Genomic DNA, 23,215 nt, shown 5'->3' with positions numbered 1-23,215 from the left:
CTGCTTTCTGAAAATAGCAACACAATAAAAGAAATTCAGCCATATGAGTCACATAAATAAGTTCCAGGATAACATTCATTTAAAATTATCATGACACTAATACTCTGTTTCAGATGGAAAACGTCATAAAACAGTCTGAAGAGTGCCGCAATCGTGCGCTTGACACTGCAAAGCGAATTCATGAAGAATATAGACCTCTAAAACTAGAAATTGACCGTATGAGGCGTGAATATTTGGGCCTAGAAAGGCTACCAGAACTGCATGAAGAGGAAGGGGATTTAATTACTCCTGAGTAAGTTACACTTGCCTAATTCAGTTAAGTAATTATGTTTCTCTTAAGTGATAGTATCTGTTCTTGATGGTGGCAAGAATCCTGAGCATTGTGTGTGTGTGTGTGTGTGTGTGTGTGTGTGTGTGTGTGTGTGTGTGTGTGTGTTTCCATCATTCAAAATGAGGACATCCTTTCGTCTTTCCCTCTCCTTCTTGAAGAAGCAACCATCGGTTGCGAAAGCTAGTAATTCTGTGTGTGTGTGTTTGTGTGTTTTGTTCATTGTGCCTGTCTGCCGGCGCTTTCCCGCTTGGTAAGTCTTGGACTCTTTGTTTTTAATATATTCTTGATATGGCGTGATATGGTATGCACAATTAGCTCTCTGCAGAATAGGAACACTGAGCAGATTTTTTGCCAATGTAATGTTGTTGACCCAGTGATATTCAATGGGCTGAAAGCTAATTCCTTCTATGATATTTTGGGCAGATGTGTATGTTGACTAGGCCCCGAGGGTGGAGATTAACATCATTAACTTCCAGTAATAGCTGCGTTAGAAGCTATGACATCTTCATTATTATCCTTGGCATTGGATCCTGCAGAGATTGCTGATAGGTATTCTCTTCAAGCATCAGTCAGATTTGTGCTTCAGTCAGCTTGTTCCAAAATTACAGTGCACTGCCAAGGTCAAATGGCAGAACCACAATGAGGGAGTCATTTTGTAATCTGCAAAGTACATTGTGTTCAACCCTAGGCACAAACATAGTCCACATTCTCACTGGGCAATTCACGCACTGTATGTTCAACATCAATTTTCATTTTATTGGGAAACTCGGTGTTACTGGGGCAAAGTTAACTTCATTCCTATGTGCTGAGATGACGTCAGTGTTGAGATCTGTCATGTTTATAATTGTGTTTTATTAATTTTCACACCACACCACTTTAAACCCAACTGAATTACACTTCGTATTGTTTATGGTACTTCTCTGTGATGACATATCTTTGCACAGTGGTGATGGGCTAGATTCAGTACAATCTAATTATTAGAGTGACTCCATCAATTGCTGATGGTCTGCAGCTCATGGCTGTTTAATCCAACTGCGTGCTAGTGAAATTATTGTCTCCAAGACCTCAGTGGTGTCTTGATGTGATGCCATGCTACAGCAGGTTGTAGAATAATCTCATCATGGCAGTTTAGCAGGAAGGCTTTAGAGCTTAACAGATTAGCCTACTTCACACAAAACTTGCCCAAGAATTTGATGATATGCCGTGTTTCCTCCTTGTAGGGGTACATAAGGTATAGATGGTTAATCTTGTGATTGAATTAAAATCTTGGAAGATGCCCTCAATAAATAAGGCAGCATGTCTTAGTAGAGCATGGGATTATGCCATTGTGAGAAAGTATGCTGTAATCTAATTAAGTCGGGTGATGCTGAGGGAATTAGATTAGGAAATGAGACACTTAAAATAGTAAAGGAGTTTTGGTATTTGGGGAGCAAAATAACTGATTATGGTCAAAGTAGAGAGGATATAACATGTAGGCTGGCAATGGCAAGGAAAGCGTTTCTGAAGAAGGAAAATTTGCATTTCTGAAGAAGGAAAATTTGTTAACATAGAGTATAGATTTAAATGTCAGGAAGTCTTTTCTGAAAGTATTTGTATGGAGTGTAGTCATGTATGGAAGTGAAACATGGACGATAAATGGTTTAGACAAGAAGAGAATAGAAGCTTTCGAAATGTGGTGCTACAGAGGAATGCTGAAGATTAGGTGGGTGGATCCCATAACTAATGAGGAGGTATTGAATAGAATTGGGGAGAAGAGGAGCTTGTGGCACAACTTGACTAGAAGAAGGGATCGGTTGGTAGGACATGTTCTGAGACATCGAGGGATCACCAATTTAGTATTGGAGGGCAGAGTGGAGGGTAAAAATCGTAGAGGGAGACCAAGAGATTAATACACTAGGCAGATTCGGAAGGATGTAGGCTGCAGTAGGTACTGGGAGATGAAGAAGCTTGCACAGGTTAGACTAGCATGGAGAACTGCATCAAACCAGTCTCAGGACTGAAGACTACAGACGAGCTCTTTGTATTTTATGTTTAGACTGCTTTTCTTATGTTTGTACTACCAACCAAATACAGTTACCTGTTCTGAAAGACGGCACTCTGGCTGATACGAAATACTTATGACTTCTGAAAACTATTAGGTGAAAAAAAAATTATTTTTGCCCATCTTAGTCTTCACTTGATAAAGTATTTTATTTCTTTTCATTATGTGCCATATTTACTGTACTGTATCAGATTAATTAAAACATTATACGGAAGTTTAAAGTTTCTGCAGTGGTATAAAATCAATGTGTAAATTTTGCATACAGTAAGAAAACTTTATTTAAAATTTAGAGCAGAAAGATATTTAATTTCATTCTAGAGTTATTGGGTTTTAATATCTGAAGGACAGCCTCACACATCACGCCGATTTATGTCTATGCGCATTGCAAATCATGTGGTTGTAAAGGATTCAAAATATTGAAACACAGTTTTCTGCAAATGGTTGCATGCAATGAGTCATGCGTATTGTGTGATACATACTCTAAATGTTTTTATTCGCCGAGGTATGCAAGTAACTCGTCTGCAGCAGGGAGAGTTCAATGCCTCGGCACGCATTCAGACATCTATAACACCGTAGGAAAATCCAAGCAACACATATATAAACGTCCACAACACGTGGGGAATGGCATAGCAGTACGTGCATACACTCCCACAATAGTGAATGGGTTAATTGTGATACTTGTAGTTCAGTTGGTTAGACTGGCTGGTAGCATTGGAGAAAGGATTTAGTTGGCTCTATTGCTATTTATGTAATCACACTATCTAAGGTCATGATATATTTTAAATATTTAACAGCACATTGTCAGTCTATATGAAGAATAAACCCAGCTTCTGTAAATCTGTATTGTGTTCAGTGCTTTCCGACATGGCTCACAGATTCTCTTTAGAGCCAGATAATGAATATAAAGTAGAAAACAAAATCATTTGAATGATATATCAGCATCTTAGAAAGTTGACTGAAGTCTAAATTAAAAAAAAAGCCAATTCTTTATAGAAAAGAGTGTTATATCTTCCTTGATTCTCTGTATACACAGAGGTATAGTTTCAGAAATGCAAAGCTACTTGTATGCAAAATACTCCTCTTCTACACAGCTCGTAATAAGTTAAGAAACTGTTCCACACATCATAATTTAAGGGGAGATGGTGGCAGAAATAATGAAAAAATTACAAATTATTTTTATTTGCTTATTTGATAGTAAATATAACTGAGATTATTATCCCAATTTTTTCCTTGAAATTCGAACTACAAATGGCATAAAAAAAGTAAAACCCTAAGCAGTGTAATGTGCCAAGCCCACCTTTCAGTGTACCAAATGGAGGAAAAATTTTATTGCAGAATTTGGCCTGTGAACCTAGAAAATATAGCTTTATAAGGCTGTGATTTTTTTGTATACGTAACAGCAGTGTTATAAAGAAGGCTGTGGAGCCAATTTGTGATTCAATCAGTGTGGTATAGGAGGCTGTGGAGTGTTGTAAACAAGTTTTGTGCTGTTCAGTGGGATTCGAGTGACGCTTGATTAATGTGCCATTCTTTGGGCAAGGTTGAATCTGTTGATCCATTTTTACAATGACTAGGCCTGGTAAAGTATTTAAAAAATATAATAAGTCCCATATTTCCAATATAAATAGAAAAACTGACATTGGCGTTAGGGTTGGGACTGCAGATGCAAACATTAGCTTGTCTCCAAGTGCATCTAAAATAAAACTTGGGACAGGGATTGTGTCAGAAGAAACAAACCATGACAGAAATACAGGTTTCAGAATTGTGGATCTGGAAATGGTGGCAGAAGCACTTAGAAAAACCTGCAAGTGCTCTGTTTGTGGAGGAAATGTGGATTTGGTTGATGATGGAAAGAGAGAAGGTTTGGTTTGCACATTGCACATTTTGTGTCAAAACTGTGACGCTGACAGACCATTCAAGACTTCAAAGGACGGTAATAGAATCTATGAAGCCAATATGAGATTTGCTTATGGACTAAGATATATAGGAATTTTCTGCAGTGAACTCTGATCTCCTCAATGGAGTTGCAGAAGTAAGTGAAGAGAGGATGAAAATGGAAGTCCCGGGGGCAATTCAAGAAAATTGTGAAGCAATTCCTGGATGAAGAGGGGGCATACTTCACTGCATGGAGTTTCAACAATCATTAGTGTCGACACTGGAAAAGTATTAGACTTAGAGGTGATGTCTAAATATTGTTCTGCATGTTCCTTGCACAAGAAATATATTGATGCAGGTAAAGAAACAGAATGGCAAAAAGCCCATAAAGCTGTTTGTAGCAGAAATTATGCAGGCTCCAGTGGTGGGATGGAAACTGCAGGTAGGAAATTCGTTTTCCGTAGATCTTTGCAAAAGTATGGAGTAAGATACGTACGGTATTTAGGAGATGGAGACTCTAGTGCTTTCAAGAATGTAGTTGAAAGTCGGCCCCATCGAAAAGATTGCACTATTGAGAAACTGGAGTCCTTAGGCCATATTCAGAAGAGGATGGATGGACAACTCCGAAGACTTGTTGCAGACAATAAAGGCAAGCTACTAGAGGATGGGAAGCCACTGGGAGGTAAAAACAGAGTAACAAAGAAGAAGATTGACAGCCTACAAGTCTATTATGGTGCTGCAATTAGAAGTAACCTCACAAGCTTGGACAGTATGAGTTGTGGTTGATAATATATTGAAAAGTTTGCTTGTAAAAAAATCTTCGAATCCAAAATATCACAGAAAAAAATAGCATTAATTTACCAAGAAGTTACTGCACTTAATTGTACACCTATTAGTGTAGAGTACTTTACCATTAAAAAAAATGCCAAATTTGCCTCGAAATTGTGAAAAAATGTACCTTAAAATAATAATGCAATAAAAAATTCAAAATTATCTCACTGCATTAGATTGTTATTAAAAATTCAGATTTTTTAACCATATTAGATCTCTCTACATAAGTGTGCAAAATTTCAATGAGATTGAACAACAAATGGCAAAGATACTGATTTACAAAAATATCAGTGCAAGACTGCCACCGTCTCCCCTTAAGGGACCTTTCGAATTGATTTCTCTGCCCCAGTGTCTTAGAAGTGCGTATCTTGCACTGCTTTTAACTTTTGACACACTTCCTAGCCTCTGTCACAGTCCTCCACAGTTTAGGAAAAGATGAGGGAACAAAGAAAATGTAGCGTATGTTAATAGTGCCCTTACAATTTTATAATAAAATTTAGAGCTGGGTATAGTGCCAGTTCTTCCATGTTTGGGTGTTGTTGCATTTCCATATATTGGTCAATTTTATAAAGTTTTTATGGCCAGTAATGTCACCTGGGAAAACAACTTCTTGTGTAAGAGTAAGAAGGTGATTTAGATGTCTTCCTGACATTTTTCAAATGTGCCAGATCCTTAATAAGATCCCTGAGTGTCTTCCAGTAGGGACGCTAATTCAAAATGATTGAAAAACTATTCAAAATGATTAAAGAACTTCAGTATTGGCCCCAATAGTGGTATTAGTTGGCTCTGTTTGTATGAATGACAGTTATTACCGAGAAATTGGAAACTGTGTAAAGGCTGCTACTCTAGCACATGGTAAGGCCTCTCCTGTGGCTCAGGTACCACTAACTTTGTTGCATAATTGATGAGTGCATGGTAGATACAGATCAGTAGCAACTGAGGCTACATTGTGATACATTTATTTTCTGTACAATGGAAGAGCTTCTAAAATATGTTAAGACTACTTTCAAGACACATGAAGTTGGACAAAACCTCAAATGCGTGTGAAGGAAATTATGGTGTAGGAATTTGGTTTATTCCGTAAGTGTATAATAATGGTGATTCACAGGAAGATAAATCTTTTAGACTAGAAGTCACTACATTCCTTAAAGTAGTGAAGAATCTAAGCAGGTGTAAAGCATTAGAACTTTGTTTCAATTTCAGCAAAATTTGGGCTTTTTGTCAGTTTAATTTTTCCCTCATGATATGACAAGCATACAAAATACCATATGCCTAGTTGTTACATATTTTGCGTATCACCAAATGAATATTGTGGAATTTTGATTAAAGTAACCGAACTGAGCAAGGACCACAGGCTGGCTGCTAACAAGTTGCAAGTGAATTTCACTAGATCATATAAAAAGCTGTGATACCAAATGTGTTGTTTGTGATTGAACCCTAGCTGAGCACAGCAGTTTCTTGTAACCTAAGAGTGATTGTCATACAACATCAAAATTAGTGCTTCTGGAAGTATATTTTTATTAACCTACAGATTATTTTATGTAATGTGTAAAAAATTGGTCGTTGTTCTGGTGAATATTGTGCTAATTTAAAGATACTGAATGAATTTTCTCTGACACTCATTTTGTGCTTACATTACAGTTATTTTGAGAAACATTTCAAAACTGACTGGCGACCAGAAATGAGGGAAGAGCCTACTTTGTCCGGTTTAGCACTGGCTCACCAGAGTGCTGCTTCTGCTTTTCTTGCACCATCACAGCCACCTATGCAGCTGGTACAGAGTAGTAATAAACCAGAGCAACGCCCCATGCCACCTGCTCCAGGTCCAGCACCAACTTTTAGGTAAATTCATTTGGCTGTTTGCACCATTTTTGATGCTAAAGTTTCTGTAAAAAAATTGAAAATGTTGTGTGTTTATTTATTGCATATGTAATGATTAGTGTTTAAGTTATGATGAAATTATTTGTAAACTTCTAATGGAGTGTGTTGTTATACTGAGAAACTTGTGGCCTCAACATACGTATTGTGCCCCAAATGTTCCATCCACATAGTTATGTTAACAGTATGTATTCCCTAGTCACTTGTACCATGCACTATGCTTTGTTCTTGGTCCAGCATCACCCGGTTATTTCAAGGTCCCCCCTACACACACACACACACACACACACACACACACACACACACACACACACACACACACACACACACTAATGCTGTCAGTTAAACAGCGTTTGTGTTCTAGAGAAAGGTATGTTAGATTAATCATTGTTGCAAGTGTTTCCCCCAAAGTACTTGTCAAATTAGGGAAGAAAATTCAGTGCAGAATGTGCCACTTCTATAATAGCAGTGCGGGAACATAAAAATTCTTTTGCATACATTTCGTCAAAAATGTTGTAAGCAAGGTGAGCCAAATTTTTTTGTGTAAATGTTTTTCATTGACTTGATAATAAATGTACCTGATGTTAATGTATCACTTGTTGGGTAGTAAGTATGGTACACAACTAATTGGTTACAGAACTGCATAGCTGAAGAAACCTAGTTAACTCACTTCTTCTCACCCTCTATTTAAATTAAATATTTACATTTTTAATGTTGATAGTGTATCATCTAAAACATACCCATAAAAAATAATTTTGCTTGGACTGTATGAGAGGCAGTTGTCATTCTCATGATATGCTCAGTTAGCCATAGAATGACAGCTCCATTAAGTCCATACAAAAAGCTTTGTACTGAAAACAAATCATAGACAGTAGTATATACCAGACTCTTGAAATGTACACACAAATTCTTGTGTCAGCATTAATGAGATAGTGTAATTTCTGAAGCACATACATACTGATGTCTGCCAAGTACATCAGTGTTCCATATGGAAATATTGTATATTGCAAATTAGAGGATTAGCTAGAGGATGACGTTTCAACTTGATGTCGTTGTGATAGGTATCCTTCTGCATTTGCGATGTTTAGTGAAGTATGTATGATCAGAAATCATTTAAAGTGCTTTGTGAACACTCTTGTGGGTCCAGCACTAAGTGTCTGTTATTAGGTCATAAAGCATACAGTTTCTTATCTTGGTGATTCACACACATTTTGGTTCCCTCAATTAACAAATTGAGAAATATTGGTGTTTTTATATCTCCAAAAAGAGAAAAATGTAATTTGAGTGAGGAAATCTAAGGACATAACAATGCTACAAAGCTTGTATCGCAGTTACAAGAAGCATTATTCTAAATTTTGCAATGTATTCTCTTTTGAAGATTTCTCCAAAGTCAATATGTTGCACTCAAGACTTTGCTGAATTTCCAAATTTCTATAGGGAAGTGGCCATTCTGGATAATTAAATGTTGTAATGCTCATCTTGCACAGTTACATTAAAAGAGAACCTCATCACAAGTAGGTACTTCTTAGTCGTCTACAGCACTGTTGGTACTAGTAATTTTATTTTGCTTATCCATGTAAGATTGTGTATTTTTAAACTTCCTTTGCACCTTTAACCACTTTACAAGAACATAAAGTTTCCTGGATTTTATATTGACATCAACCACATGGAAATAATATTTTGGTTCATCGTTAAAATTTACTGGATGTAGTACTTGTACTACTTTTTTTTGTGTGTGAACACACATCAGTAAACAACCACTTACCTGTTTTGTGATAATTCCTCATCCCAAACCTCAGTATAGGCACTTTTTAAAATTGTGCATTTGCAACAGAACCTACAACAGTACGACAAGCTGGTGTCTTAGGGTTTCAGTGTTAGTATTAGTGGACAATTATTCAGTTAAATAGTTCTTTGGTGCTGTTACAGTGACCTACAAGCAAATTGTTGCAGATGACAGTATGCCTGCCTAATTCGACAGCATGCATAAATAAATGTAAAATATGATCAGGCATCAAGAGAATTTATCAGGCAGTAAGAAGAATGTAAGGTATCCGAACATCTTCAGTTGGTCCTCAGAAACCTTCCATCACCATTCCCTCTGTCGTGATCAAGGTTTAGGAGTAACTTCCCCTTTCCACCTACCATGTGCTCCACATCTTTTTGTATATAATAATGTTCTCTGATGTCGCAAGTGCATTAAGTTTCATAAATTAAATTCCAGAAATTGGTAAGTAGGTAATCCTTTTGTTTGATATGCTATTACGTTTAATTCCTGTATTTCATAGTAATAAGTTTGCAGGCAATGTTTCATTACTGTTTCCATTTAGGTTACATGTACTTCCTTAAAATTGCTGTTCAATTTCTGAGTGTTACAGTGTTAAGTATGTAGTATTAGCTCAGCATCTTCATGTGCATCACTGGTAGAGTCGTGACGCTGTTGGCAATTTGACACTTAACAGCAAAAATATTATCCAGTAGCAATAAATTGTGGATATTGCTGGTTCAGATGAAGTGTTAGCTCCGTACATAATCCCTGTTTCGGACACTCTGCAGAGGAAATATTACTTAAATTTAAAATGGAAATTGTCATGTTCATTGTGCCCTGTTCTCTCCTCCCCCCCCCCCCCCCCTCTCTCTCTCTCTCTCTCTCTCTCTCTTTCACCACAGTATGTGCAATGCTAGTAACCAAAAACTTGTTCCATTTTTGCTACTTGTATGCAGAAAATAAAGCTATTTAAAAGTCAGTTTGATAAAAAAGTTTACCTGGATAACATTTGCTATGAAATAGCATGTATTAGGTAAGTCAGAGTTTTTGCATTTTGAGGCAGAATTTGCAACTATATTCACATTCATCATAAAACGCAAATTTCAGGTCCCTACTCATGGAATATCTTGCACGAGACGTTTGCATATCGCTACGTGTAACTATACCAAAATTTTCGAAGGTCATAGCAACCTATTCTCTCTTATTCGTCTACTATAGGCAACTTCAAGAACAGGCAGTTCTGAATAGACAGACATAAATACCTCTTATATTACCTTCAGTTCCTTAAATACTTTGTAAAACCTGTTCATGACGTATTGAAGTCACTGGTAAATTTGTTACCACCAAACAGGCATTGTGTGGCAGTTGCGTGGTTTGTAAGATGCATCATTGCTGGAAAGTTATGCTATAATAACTAAGTACTTTACGTGAAAATAATGGTCAGTGCATGACTATTGCCTACTCCTTGGAGGGAATTCCTCAAGAGGCCTGGAAAAAGTGTATTCGAAGGCAGGCAGGCAGCTAAGAATTTGGACTGTGAAAATATGCTTGGGTGTACCTTTGGTATAACCCCTTTTTATTGAATCTCTGGGCACCAAAATATTTTTTCTGAAATAGAAGTTTAGCTCCAGTATATTACCAAGATCCCTCCACAAATGGGTAGAATGTCCCTCATAAATGGGAGGCATTCTAGCCAGTATTTTTCTCAGCGCTCCTAAAGTGGTGCTCCATTGCCCACGCAATCTACAGTGTGTCCTAATCCACCCTTCTACCACTACCACTCCACTCCCGACGACTTGCCACAGTGCTACAAGGATGGCAGACTAAGATGCAAGACCTACCCAATCCACACACCCAGCACCTCGTACTCCAGTCCAGTCACAGGCTTATCCTACCCCATCAGAGGCTGCGCCTCTTGTGAAAGCAGCCATGTCATATCCCAGTTCTGCTCCAAACACTGCACAGCCTTTTATGTTGCTATGACTACCAAACAGCTGTCCACCTGGATGAATGGCCTCACGAAATTGTTGTAAAGAACAAAGTTGACCACATGGTGGAACAACATGCAGCTGAGCATGACGTGTGCAATTTCAATGGCTGCTTCACAATCCAAGTCTTTTGTATACTTCTCTCCGCCATCAGCTTCTCTGACCTATGCAGATGGGAATTACCCTTACAACACATCCTTCTCCCCCGTAATCATCCTGGCCTTAATCTCAGGCAACCCACTGACCCCGCATCCTCCACCCAACAGTTTCCCCCCTTTGTCCATCATGTCACCCGCTCTCAATTCACATTTCCATGTCACCTTCAGCACGTTGGTGCTTCCCACTGGCCACTAGAATTGTGCCAGCCCATATATCTGAGAAACTGTTTATATTCAAAAGTTGTTTAATTCAGCTAATGGTATACCAGGGTGGCGACTCTTCTGGAAAATCTGAAATTTGTAGGAAATAAAAATTTACCTGAAAACAGTCAGGGAAATCTCAGGGGATTTCAGGAATTTCGTAAAAGCTTGGGAAATTGTTTTTAACCTAGCATTGAAATGGAATTTTATTGAGTTTTATAAATAACAAATTTTAAAATACTTAATATCTCAAAGTGCATTCATCACATGGATATTATTTTATATAAATTATCAGTGTTTAAAAAGTGCAATTAAACTACTGCCTGTGGCTGGTATATAGCTCAGCTGAGAGGAAAGAAGAGTCATTATTGTGGTATATTGCCCCCCCCCCCCTCCCCCACCATTAACTTATCTTTCTCCTCACATTTTAAATTCCGAGTGATTTTTTTTATTCCCCCCTCCCCCCATGTTTGAGTATACACCATCTAGAAATAATATAACAGGGAAAGGAAAAATCTTCAAGTGTTGTCCTTTTTCTTGAAACAAAACAATGGTTTGGAAGCATAGTTTGGCTTTCCTGCCAGCATAACATTCTGACATCATCATCTTCAGCAACAGAAACTAATCAACAATCAGCAGGGTTCAACATAGTCAGTTGTCACATTCCAGGCAGCAAAAACATGGACATACCTTGTAAATTATTCGTTTTCATTACTTCTTTCTGAGGAATCAAATTGATCACAACAACAAAACCAGTCTCTATTCAGTTTTCCCAGGGTGAATTATTTAAAAAGTCGGGAAGTTATAATAATGGCGGCAACTTTTCACTGCCATTACTGTTAACACACAGCAGGCCCATCATTCTTTCATTGGTTTTTTTTTGGCCTTGTGACATTTTCCCTTGAATAGAATAGGACAATTTTTGATTTAAATAAATTGTAGGAAAAATCCTCCAGTCCACTTGAACATGGAAAATGTTTGTGGGCTCATATCCACTATCAGTTGTGGTAAAATATCCATCTTCTGAAGTTCAGTGCTTCAAAGTCACTTTATCCAGTTGAATTTTGGCAAGAGATTATGGGAGTCTTTTGACTCTATTGATAAGAGGATGGTTTCTATGTCCTTAAGGGGCCAACAAACCTAGAGTTTAATTGTGCATTTTATTACATGTAACATCGTGTCTGAGCGATTAACTGTACAGTTACCTGATCTATGCATATTTCAGACAGGTCATCCATCTATGCAAGATACTAGTCCATAATTGATCATAAACTTCACCCTCCCTTCCAGTAATTAAAGTTCGCGCAGTCTTACCATTACCTGTTACTAGAACCTCATCTCGTTTCTGTCATTACCTCCATGGGAAGAAAAGGTACATTTGAATTTGATTGATGGCTTCTTAAAACTTCATAAACATTGAATGTAGAATGTGTTTCATATTCTAATTTTAATGTAACAACTGGTTCGCAGCGTAGTGAAGGAAATAAACAATTTTTCAAACTGCTTTTTGGAAAGAATGAAAGAAGCAACACAGCTGAAAGCAGGCAACAAACTTCAGTTCTCCTTTTTTTGTTCCCCGTGTTCATGATATCATTACGAACATTGAATGTAATGCCAGAATTGAGAGAACTGAGAGCAAAAGCTGAGCGTATACGCACCTGTAGTTCAGATAACCACACAGTTTTGACTTGGATAGATAACTGCACAGTTATTTTGAAGTTATGTAGTCCGCTGTAAGTGATAAAGTACAAATGTTCTCCTTTTTTAATGCAGAAGGCCATGAGTTCAAGCCTTCAAGAATACCTGCTTGCTTTTCAATATATACTGTGTATAGAAGATTCTGTCAAATCACATTTGTTTGCTTTACTGTATGATTAAATGATGATGGCATACTCTTGGGTAAAATATTCCGGAGGTAAAATAGTCCCCCATTCGGATCTCCGGGCGGGGACTACTCAGGAGGATGTCGTTATCAGGAGAAAGAAAACTGGCGTTCTACGGATCGGAGCGTGGAATGTCAGATCCCTTAATCGGGCAGGTAGGTTAGAAAATTTAAAAAGGGAAATGGATAGGTTAAAGTTAGATATAGTGGGAATTAGTGAAGTTCGGTGGCAGGAGGAACAAGACTTCTGGTCAGGTGACTACAGGGTTATAAACACAAAATCAAATAGGGGTAATGCAGGAGTAGGTTTAATAATGAATAGGAAAATAGGATTGCGGGTAAGCTACTACAAACAGCATAGTGAACGCATTATTGTGTCCAAGATAGATACGAAGCCCACACCTACTACAGTAGTACAAGTTTATATGCCAACTAGCTCTGCAGATGATGAAGAAACTGAAGAAATGTACGATGAAATAAAAGAAATTATTCAGATAGTGAAGGGAGACGAAAATTTAATAGTAATGGGTGACTGGAATTCGAGTGTAGGAAAAGGGAGAGAAGGAAACATAGTAGGTGAATATGGATTGGGGCTAAGAAATGAAAGAGGAAGCCGCCTAGTAGAATTTTGCACAGAGCACAACTTAATCATAGCTAACACTTGGTTTAAGAATCATGAAAGAAGGTTGTATACGTGGAAGAACCCTGGAGATACTAAAAGGTATCAGATAGATTATATAATGGTAAGACAGAGATTTAGGAACCAGGTTTTAAGTTGTAAGACATTTCCAGGGGCAGATGTGGACTCTGACCACAATCTATTGGTTATGACCTGTAGATTAAAACTGAAGAAACTGCAAAAATGTGAGAAATTAAGGAGATGGGACCTGGATAAACTGAAAGAACCAGAGGTTGTACAGAGTTTCAGAGAGAGCATAAGGGAACAATTGACAGGAATAGGGGAAAGAAATACAGTAGAAGAAGAATGGGTAGCTCTGAGGGATGTAGTAGTGAAGGCAGCAGAGGATAAAGTAGGTACAAAGACAAGGGCTGCTAGAAATCCTTGGGTAACAGAAGAAATATTGAATTTAATTGATGAAAGGAGAAAATATAAAAATGCAATAAATGAAGCAGGCAAAAAGGAATACAGACGTCTCAAAAATGAGATCGACAGGAAGTGCAAAATGGCTAAACAGGGATGGCTAGAGGACAAATGTAAGGATGTAGAAGCTTATCTCACTAGGGGTAAGATAGATACGGCCTACAGGAAAATTAAAGAGACCTTTGGAGAGAAGAGAACCACGTGTATGAATATCAAGAGCTCAGATGGCAGCCCAGTTCTAAGCAAAGAAGGGAAGGCAGAAAGGTGGAAGGAGTATATAGAAGGTTTATACAAGGGCGATGTACTTGAGGACAATATTATGGAAATAGAAGAGGATGTAGATGAAGACGAAATGGGAGATACGATACTGCGTGAAGAGTTTGACAGAGCACTGAAAGACCTGAGTCGAAACAAGGCCCCCGGAGTAGACAACATTCCATTAGAACTACTGACGGCCTTGGGAGAGCCAGTCATGACAAAACTCTACCAGCTGGTGAGCAAGATGTATGAGACAGGCCAAATACCCTCAGACTTCAAGAAGAATATAATAATTCCAATCCCAAAGAAAGCAGGTGCTGACAGATGTGAAAATTACCGAACTATCAGTTTAATAAGCCACGGCTGCAAAATACTAACGCGAATTCTTTACAGACGAATGGAAAAACTGGTAGATGCAGACCTCGGGGAGGATCAGTTTGGATTCCGTCGAAATGTTGGAACACGTGAGGCAATACTGACCTTACGACTTATCTTAGAAGAAAGATTAAGAAAAGGCAAACCTACGTTTCTAGCATTTGTAGACTTAGAGAAAGCTTTTGACAATGTTGACTGGAATACTCTTTTTCAAATTCTGAAGGTGGCAGGGGTAAAATATAGGGAGCGAAAGGCTATTTACAATTTGTACAGAAACCAGATGGCAGTTATAAGAGTCGAGGGACATGAAAGGGAAGCAGTGGTTGGGAAGGGAGTGAGACAGGGTTGTAGCCTCTCCCCGATGTTATTCAATCTGTATATTGAGCAAGCAGTAAAGGAAACAAAAGAAAAGTTTGGAGTAGGTATTAAAATTCATGGAGACGAAGTAAAAACTTTGAGGTTCGCCGATGACATTGTAATTCTGTCAGAGACGGCAAAGGACTTGGAAGAGCAGTTGAACGGAATGGACAGTGTCTTGAAAGGAGGATATAAGATGAACATTAACAAAAGCAAAACGAGGATAATGGAATGTAGTCAAATTAAATCGGGTGATGCTGAGGGAATTAGATTAGGAAATGAGACACTTAAAGTAGTAAAGGAGTTTTGCTATTTAGGAAGTAAAATAACTGATGATGGTCGAAGTAGAGAGGATATAAAATGTAGACTGGCAATGGCAAGGAAAGCGTTTCTGAAGAAGAGAAATTTGTTAACATCGAATATAGATTTATGTATCAGGAAGTCGTTTCTGAAAGTATTTGTTTGGAGTGTAGCCATGTATGGAAGTGAAACATGGACGATTACTAGTTTGGACAAGAAGAGAATAGAAGCTTTCGAAATGTGGTGCTACAGAAGAATACTGAAGATAAGGTGGATAGATCACGTAACTAATGAGGAGGTATTGAATAGGATTGGGGAGAAGAGAAGTTTGTGGCACAACTTGACTAGAAGAAGGGATCGGTTGGTAGGACATGTTTTGAGGCATCAAGGGATCACAAATTTAGCATTGGAGGGCAGCGTGGAGGGTAAAAATCGTAGAGGGAGACCGAGAGATGAGTACACTAAGCAGATTCAGAAGGATGTAGGTTGCAGTAGGTACTGGGAGATGAAGCAGCTTGCACAGAATAGAGTAGCATGGAGAGCTGCATCAAACCAGTCTCAGGACTGAAAACAACAACAACAAGACTTTAATATTCTGATTGTTTCAGACATTATGAATAGTTGTCAGTTACTGCTCCTACACAAAAATTCCACAGTTTAAAATTCTTCACTCTGTAAACAGCATAAAACTAGGAATTGATGGCAATATTTTATGTGAAATCAGATCATGTGACCTACATGTAGACATCTGCAGTTGTTCAAAATTATTGACCAAAAGCTATGACATATCTATTGGCAGTAAGAATTGATTCAATTATAGACTTTTTTCCTAACAATAATTTCACACAACTCATTCCAAAATATTAGGAATTTTGTGATATCTGTATTTTAGTTAACAGTCTGTTTCAATATTTATTTGTTAAAAGTGGACTCTCTGATATTAGGTTCCTTAAAATTGAATATATGTAACATTCTTCTTACAGAAATTTCACTGGGACCATTAAAAAAAATTGTTAAAAGAGGGAAATCCTTAAAAGTATCCTTGTTGGTAATGGGCTTTATGGTACTATTTCCAGTAACAGAAAGTAAAATAATTTGATTGCAGTTTGACTCCACATAAATTTTTAGAATACAAATGAACATGATATTCAAACATTTTAGTCCATGCCCTCTACATTAAACCATTGGAACTTACAAAAGCAGATAACTTCTTCTAAAAACTATCAGATCAAATGTTTTTGTTTGTGCAAATGGCTGGACAGATAGAAAGCTGGTATGTCATGTTTATTGTTGTATTAGTGATTGATTTGGACTTCTTAGCTGCAGTTTCTGGTAGGGAACTATGTTTTGTTATTGTAGAGGAAAGAATTTTGGTGGCTTGAGAAGTTAGGGACAGTCTGGAATTCCTGAGCATAATGTAGTCTAATCAATTCATATTTTTCACAGTGTCTGGTACTCGTATGCCTGGCACAAGCTGCCTGTTTGGACCCTAAATATATTAATCTTCTCACTGTGACTATTGATGGTGCTTGGATATATTCCTGTGTATTTTCAATGCTTCACAAAATAACTGTTTGGATTCATACTACTCGTTAATTGATTTCCAGCAACAGGCATTCCTGAAATGTGTGTATCAACAATGAATAAAAAGTGGTTTACAGATCAGAAAGAAGGGGGTGGAGCTTAGTGACCTCTTCCCGCTTGAGGCTTCGTGTGGGGACAGATAAAACAAATGCAGCAATAAAACTAGCCTATCTCGTGCCTAGCAACTGAAGTGGCTTTTTGAATAACACTCCTATTTGCCTGGGAGAAGATAGTGTAACATGGCCAGTTTGTTGTCAAACCCAATGACACGCACTCAAGCAAGCTGCAATTGCTCATTGAGGTCATCAGACCTTATGACAAGAAATTAAGTGATGTAGTAACCAGTTGTCTTGCCCTTTGGAGAACCCAATATATTTTATTAATAATTGTGATAACTTGCTGATCTAAAATTTCATATTTTCTAAAGATGAAACTCAATAATTCAGTAACACAAACATCCCTTAAAGTGGGACCCAACCAAGCTCATGTCACAACACATTATCAGTTCAGTCTGTCAGCTAAACCACCGAGATAGCAAGAGATTATATTGCTTATACAACCATTCGGATATTCCTTGACATTGTCCTATTATTAGCAGCTCATCAGAAGGTCAAGTGCCTTTTCAGACCTGTAATCCTAGAAATTGAACATTTTTTTTTGTATATTTAGTGGGTATGTTCTTTGTACTGATTGTCGAAATGATTATACTGTTTTTGTCCCACAATTGTTAAGATTGTCTCTTTTTGTGACAAATACTGTTCAGCTAATCTATAATTTGCTCATGCCTAAAATGATGGACAGCTTACATTTAGCTCTTGCCATTTCTTGTGCCATCTCTTCCAGTTTGGAGGTATAAGCCACAAATAAATGTAAACACTTTGCTTGGGATTCCAGAGCAGAGTCAGTTGTTACCAGGAGGAAAATATACTAATTGAGCAAGGAAAAGGAAAGTTTCCATTTTGAGGGATCAGTGTCTTAGAGAATCTCTTACCTCTAGGTAAAAATACAACATTGGGATAAGGAGTGAGGCAAACATCTTAAAATGATATGATAGCTCACACTCATAGTGACATTGATTTATAGGAAACTGTCATATATACTTCCCCATTGTCAGTAGTATCCAGTGTAGCACTAAGTAATTGCAAAATTTTCCTGGTAGCTTGAGTTAAGATAGGGTTTGGTCATGATAGTACAAAATTTCACTTAGAAGGCAGTTTGTGTTGCAGTGATTAACTTTTCATACATTTTAAGGTTTTCATCATCGTCCCTGACTTTCTCTATTTTTCTGACCATCTTTCTCAAAGATACTGTCTAAATATTAAAGCTGAAAGATGATCTGAAGCTGTCAAATGGAGTCAAGGGAAAAAATGCCTCTTATTAATAAACTGTCACACTTTGAAGGTTCTGTTGTGAATTGTGTAAGTGCTCAGACTACAAATCCAAAGGTGTGGAGTTAAATCCTTGGCTGAATCAATTATTTTATTACTTTTGGTTCTAAATTTTACTCCCCAGGTGGAAACATAAAAATAAAAAAATTGATTTTACAAAAACTGCTCATTTTCTAGCACACATTTTCCAAAGAGTTTTGTATATAAAACATATTTGTTTGAGGAAGTATAAGCCATGCTATTTGGTCTTAAGTGAACCAAAGTGCAGTGCCACACCTCTTTGCACATCATTCTCCTATCCTATGTCACTCTATTTCGCTCTGTGGAATTCAAATGTGTATATTTTTGCCAGGGATTGTGAAAGGACTATTGATATTGATACTTCTCTGCTGCTATCGACGTGCATTGGTTTCTTCCCCCTCTCTCTGCTTTGAAAGTCTTGCAGTGTGATTTCATGAATTTCTAATCAATTTTCACGTGGCTGCTTTGTTTCGTGCTTGTTTGTGGCCTATTATCTCACACGATGCCTAGGATTCGTTGCTTCAACCAATAACGAAGTTACCAGGCGACAGATACACCTTAAAGCAGATACACCTCAAGCAGAAGACTGCAACCACTGTGCAGGTAAACGAACCACTACTGAGTGCTTCAAGAAGGAAACTTGTTTTTGCACTAATCAACTCGGAGACAGTGGATCTGAGGGTTTGTGCAATATTATTGTTGACATTAATTTACTGTCACAGTTAATATTGGACAATGTTATGTGCAAGCATTGCTTGTTGTGCAGTGTGTTTCTGTGGTGGAAGATGACAATGGCAGGAAAGGCCTTGCTACAAACTTATCAGGATTCTGCAGCAAATGCAACCTTAGTGCATTCTGCACATCATCTACAATCATAAACAAAGGATATGATATGAATGTGAGGGTTCCATATGGCATGTGCTGTATTAGTTTGGGACAGAAGGCAGCAAGAACATTTTGTGCTGTGACAAAACTTTCCTCTCCTTCAGCAAAATTAGAGATACACTATGTGATCAAAAGTATGCAGACACCCCCAAAAACATATATTTTTCATATTAGGTGCATTGTACTGCCACCTACTGTCAGGTACTCCATATCAGCGACCTCAGTAGTTGTCAGACACCATGAGAGAACAGAATGGAGCACTCCGCAGAACTCACGGACCTCGAACGTGGTCAGGGAATTGGGTGTCATTTGTCATATGTCTGTATGCGAGATTTCCACACTTCTAAACATTCCTAAGTCCACTGTTCCCGAAGTGATAGTGAAACGGAAATGTGAAGGGACACATACAGTAAAAAGTGTACAGGCCGATCTCCTCTGTTGACTGACAGAGACCGCTGGCAGTTGAGGATAGTCATAAAGTGTAATGGGCAGACATCTATCCAGACCATCACACAGGAATTCCAAACTGCATCAAGATCCACTGCAAGTATTATGACATTTAGGCGGGAGGCTTGAGAAAACTTTGATTTCATGGCAGAGCGGTTGCTCATAAGCCACACATTACTGTGGTAAATGCTAAATGACGCCTTGCTTGGTGTAATGAGCATAAACATTGGACAATTGAACAGTGGAAAAACATTGTGTGGAGTGACAAATCACGGTGCACAATGTGGCAATCCAATGGCAGGGTGTGGGTATGGCGAATGCCCTATGAACGTCATCTGTCAGCGTGTGTAGAGCCAGCAGTAAAATTCCGAGGTGGTGTTATGGTGTGATCATGTTTCATGTGGCAATATCACAGCACAGGTCGATATTGATGTTTCAAGCATCTTCTTGTTTCCCACTATTGAAGAGCAATTCGTGAATGGCGATTGCATCTTTCAACACAATGGAGCACCTGTTCATAATTCACGGCCTGTGCCGGAGTGGTTACATGACAGTAACGTCCCTGTAATGGACCGGCCTGCACAGAGTCCTGACCTGAATCCTATAGAACACCTTTGAGATGCCAGGCCTCACCGCCGACATCAATACCTCTCCTCAGCGCAGCAGTGTGTGAAGAACGGGCTGCCATTCGCCAAGAAACCTTCCAGCACCTGATAGAACATACGCCTGTGAGAGTGGAAGTTGTCATCAAGGTTAAGGGTGGGCCAACACCATATTGAATTCCAGCTTTACTGATGGAGGGTGCCACGAACTTGTAAGTCTATTTCAGCCAAGTGTCTGGATACTTTTGTATGGCTTACTGCTTAGTGGGGTAAAAAAAGTTAGAGAATCATCAATGAAAAGTGCTGCTGAGGAACCCGTTGCTGAAAATAATGGTGAGAGGGACATAATGAGCACTTTTTGATGGTATCTTGTAAAAAGAAAGAGCACAGTTCATTGTACGGAGTTGTTAAGTAACATTTGTCTACATTGGCAAAGTACTAGATGTTGAAGTTTTGAGCAAATTTTCTTATAGGTGTCTGAAAGGGATTCTAAGTCTTGAATGTAATGTGAACTATATAGGCTGAAGTGGAGGTTTTGAAGTTCAGGGAGTTGTCAGCTTTTTTACCAGATCAGTTGCCTCCCACAACCTGCGATACGTGAAGTATCTTGGCAGTGGTAGCTGTAAAACTTTCGTTCATGTTCAAAAATGTGCTCCATGTGGAACTGCCGCTATTTTGCAGAAGTTAGTGTGTGGGGCATGTACATAGAAGACTTGGCATTATAGTTAAAAAGCGAAGGCAAGATTTGTTGGGATAAAAATTATTTGATGGAAAGGGAATAAAAGGGAGAGGGCAGCTGACTGATGCAGAACTGCAGATACATTATGACTTGACAGTAAGAAGGAATACAAGAGACTTGAAAAACGCAAAGCAAGAAGTTTGGGCCTTATACTTCCACAAAATATCCAGAGACAATAACCCTATCCACAGCTAGTGACCAAAGAGAAGTGAATCATGGTGTGGCTACCAAAGGTCAATTGCTGCTGGTGAAGATCATCACAGAAATTTTCTACCAATTGCTGTAATGGAATCCATCAAACCTATATTCAGAGACCTTCCAAATGAAAACTTATTGAAGAAATGTCTTCTTGGCAGTATCCAAAACCCAAATGAGAATTTTAACCGATGCGTATGGGAAAGATTGTCAAAAACCACTTCTGTGTGAAGAAATACATTTGCTGTTGGTGTTTATGATGCAGTTTCACATTTTAATGATGGTATGCAAAGCAGGAAATATTTTAGAGAAAATAAGACCTAAGCCCAGAGTGGACTGTATGAAAGCATTTTATATGATAGACAGATCATGTAGTGACATCAGATAAATAATTTTTGGAGGTGACATAATCAAGAAGAGTGCATAATAGGAATGTGAAAAAGAAGTAAACTGATATAGAAAGTGAAAAAGAACATACTTATAGTGCTGTACAGTTCTAAAAGAATGCCAAATAGAAACAAGCAATAATGGGCATTTTCTGCAGAACACAAATTTGTGTATGTAGGTACATATAACACCCAAAGTAAAAGTGCTATTACTTTGAGCCTTTGGTATGATTAGAAAACACCATCTCCTTAATGCAAAATTCTATAATTTCTCAAATCTGTTAAAAATTTGGTAGGAATTGAAAAAATCAACTACAAATTTTGAGTTTTTCCTAAACATGAAGCTTAAAATGTAAGTGCTAATTCATTTTTTGTCAGTTAAATAAATTCTAGAGTTTCAAACAGCTGCAAGTATGCTTCGTATGCTATGCAAAAATCTTCAATGGTTCGACAATGTTTCTTGTAGGCTATGGAGAATGAGTAAACTCCCATTTCATAATGTCCCATGCATATTCAGTTGGTGACAGATCTGGTGATAGATCTGGTGGTTGTGCTGGCCAGACCAGTTGTTTTACGTCATGAAGACCATGTCACATTTTAGCAGCCCTATGTGGATGTGCATTGTCCTGCTGAGAAAGCACACACTCTTCCTGTTGAAGAAATAGGAAGTAGCAGAGGGATAACAGCATGTGCGATATAGTGGGCACTGGTTATTTCACCATGCAGAAACGTCAAATGTGGCTGTGAGTCGTAAGCTCTCTCTCTCTCTCTCTCTCTCTCTCTCTCTCTCTCTCTCTCTCTCTCTCTCTCTCTCTAACCTGGAGGATGGGACCTGTGTCTCATGGGTGAATGCATTCTGGAATGATGAGCCCACTGCCTGCATTACAGTCACAAAATGTGGTGAGTGTTGACCAATTTTTCTTTTTGAGTGTTGGACATTTTCTTTATTTGCTTTGTCAGAGTAAGCGTTAGTGTGTTTGGGGCAGTAAGATTTTTGTTGTTGTTGTTGTTGTTGTTGTGCCATTTACTTACTTTTGTATTGGGTTGAGTATGATGTTTTATTTATCTCCTCCTATTATGTCATTGCATAAAAATAAGATGAGATACTGAACTGTAGGAAGTCAGTTCCTTTTTTTCAGTAAAATGTTTTGTTTCTGTGGGATTTTATAGGTTGAAATAGGACTAACTGGGAACGAAAGCAGCACAGTGGCAGTCAGAGACACAAGGTGTGTAGGAACCAGAAGCGGTACTGATTTTATTGGGAAAGGTAGCACAATTGACAGCAGACATTATGCAGTTGAGAAGTGACTTAACATCTAGGAGTGATCGGGGAAACTGCATCTGATAATTCGTCGTTGCCTAGGGTGCCACGGCAGGAGATTGATCCAGCTACAGTGAGTTTGATTATTATGTTTTCTGGTAAGGCATCTGAGGATGTGCGTTCGTTTGTGGAGGTCTTGGAAACTTCAGCTATGATGAATGGTTGGTCTGATGAACACTTGTTATATGTAGCCAAAATAAGATTAACAGGTGAAGTGAAGACATATGTAAGGTCTTCTCAGGCCTTAAGAAAGGCAGGACAGTTTAAGCAGTTGAAGGAGGGGCTTTTACAGAGGTACAAGA

The 23,215-nt window shown here is 38.2% G+C and overlaps 1 protein-coding gene across 2 annotated transcripts in view; it reads left to right on the top strand.

Moving 5' to 3' along the window:
- LOC126298525 (zinc finger C4H2 domain-containing protein) overlaps positions 1-23,215 on the top strand; it is a 132,607-nt gene that overhangs the window by 58,326 nt on the left and 51,066 nt on the right. For both annotated transcript variants that reach the window (XM_049989885.1, XM_049989886.1), the window contains exons 3-4: positions 114-292; positions 6,720-6,920. In XM_049989885.1, coding sequence (XP_049845842.1) covers positions 114-292; positions 6,720-6,920 — 380 coding nt within the window. The remainder of the gene's footprint in view (positions 1-113; positions 293-6,719; positions 6,921-23,215) is intronic.

Source organism: Schistocerca gregaria, chromosome X, assembly GCF_023897955.1.
Source record: "Schistocerca gregaria isolate iqSchGreg1 chromosome X, iqSchGreg1.2, whole genome shotgun sequence".
Classification (NCBI taxonomy): Eukaryota; Metazoa; Arthropoda; class Insecta; order Orthoptera; family Acrididae; genus Schistocerca; species Schistocerca gregaria.
The sequence above is the reverse complement of the archived record's forward strand: the minus strand, read 5'-3'. Positions and strand labels throughout refer to the sequence as shown.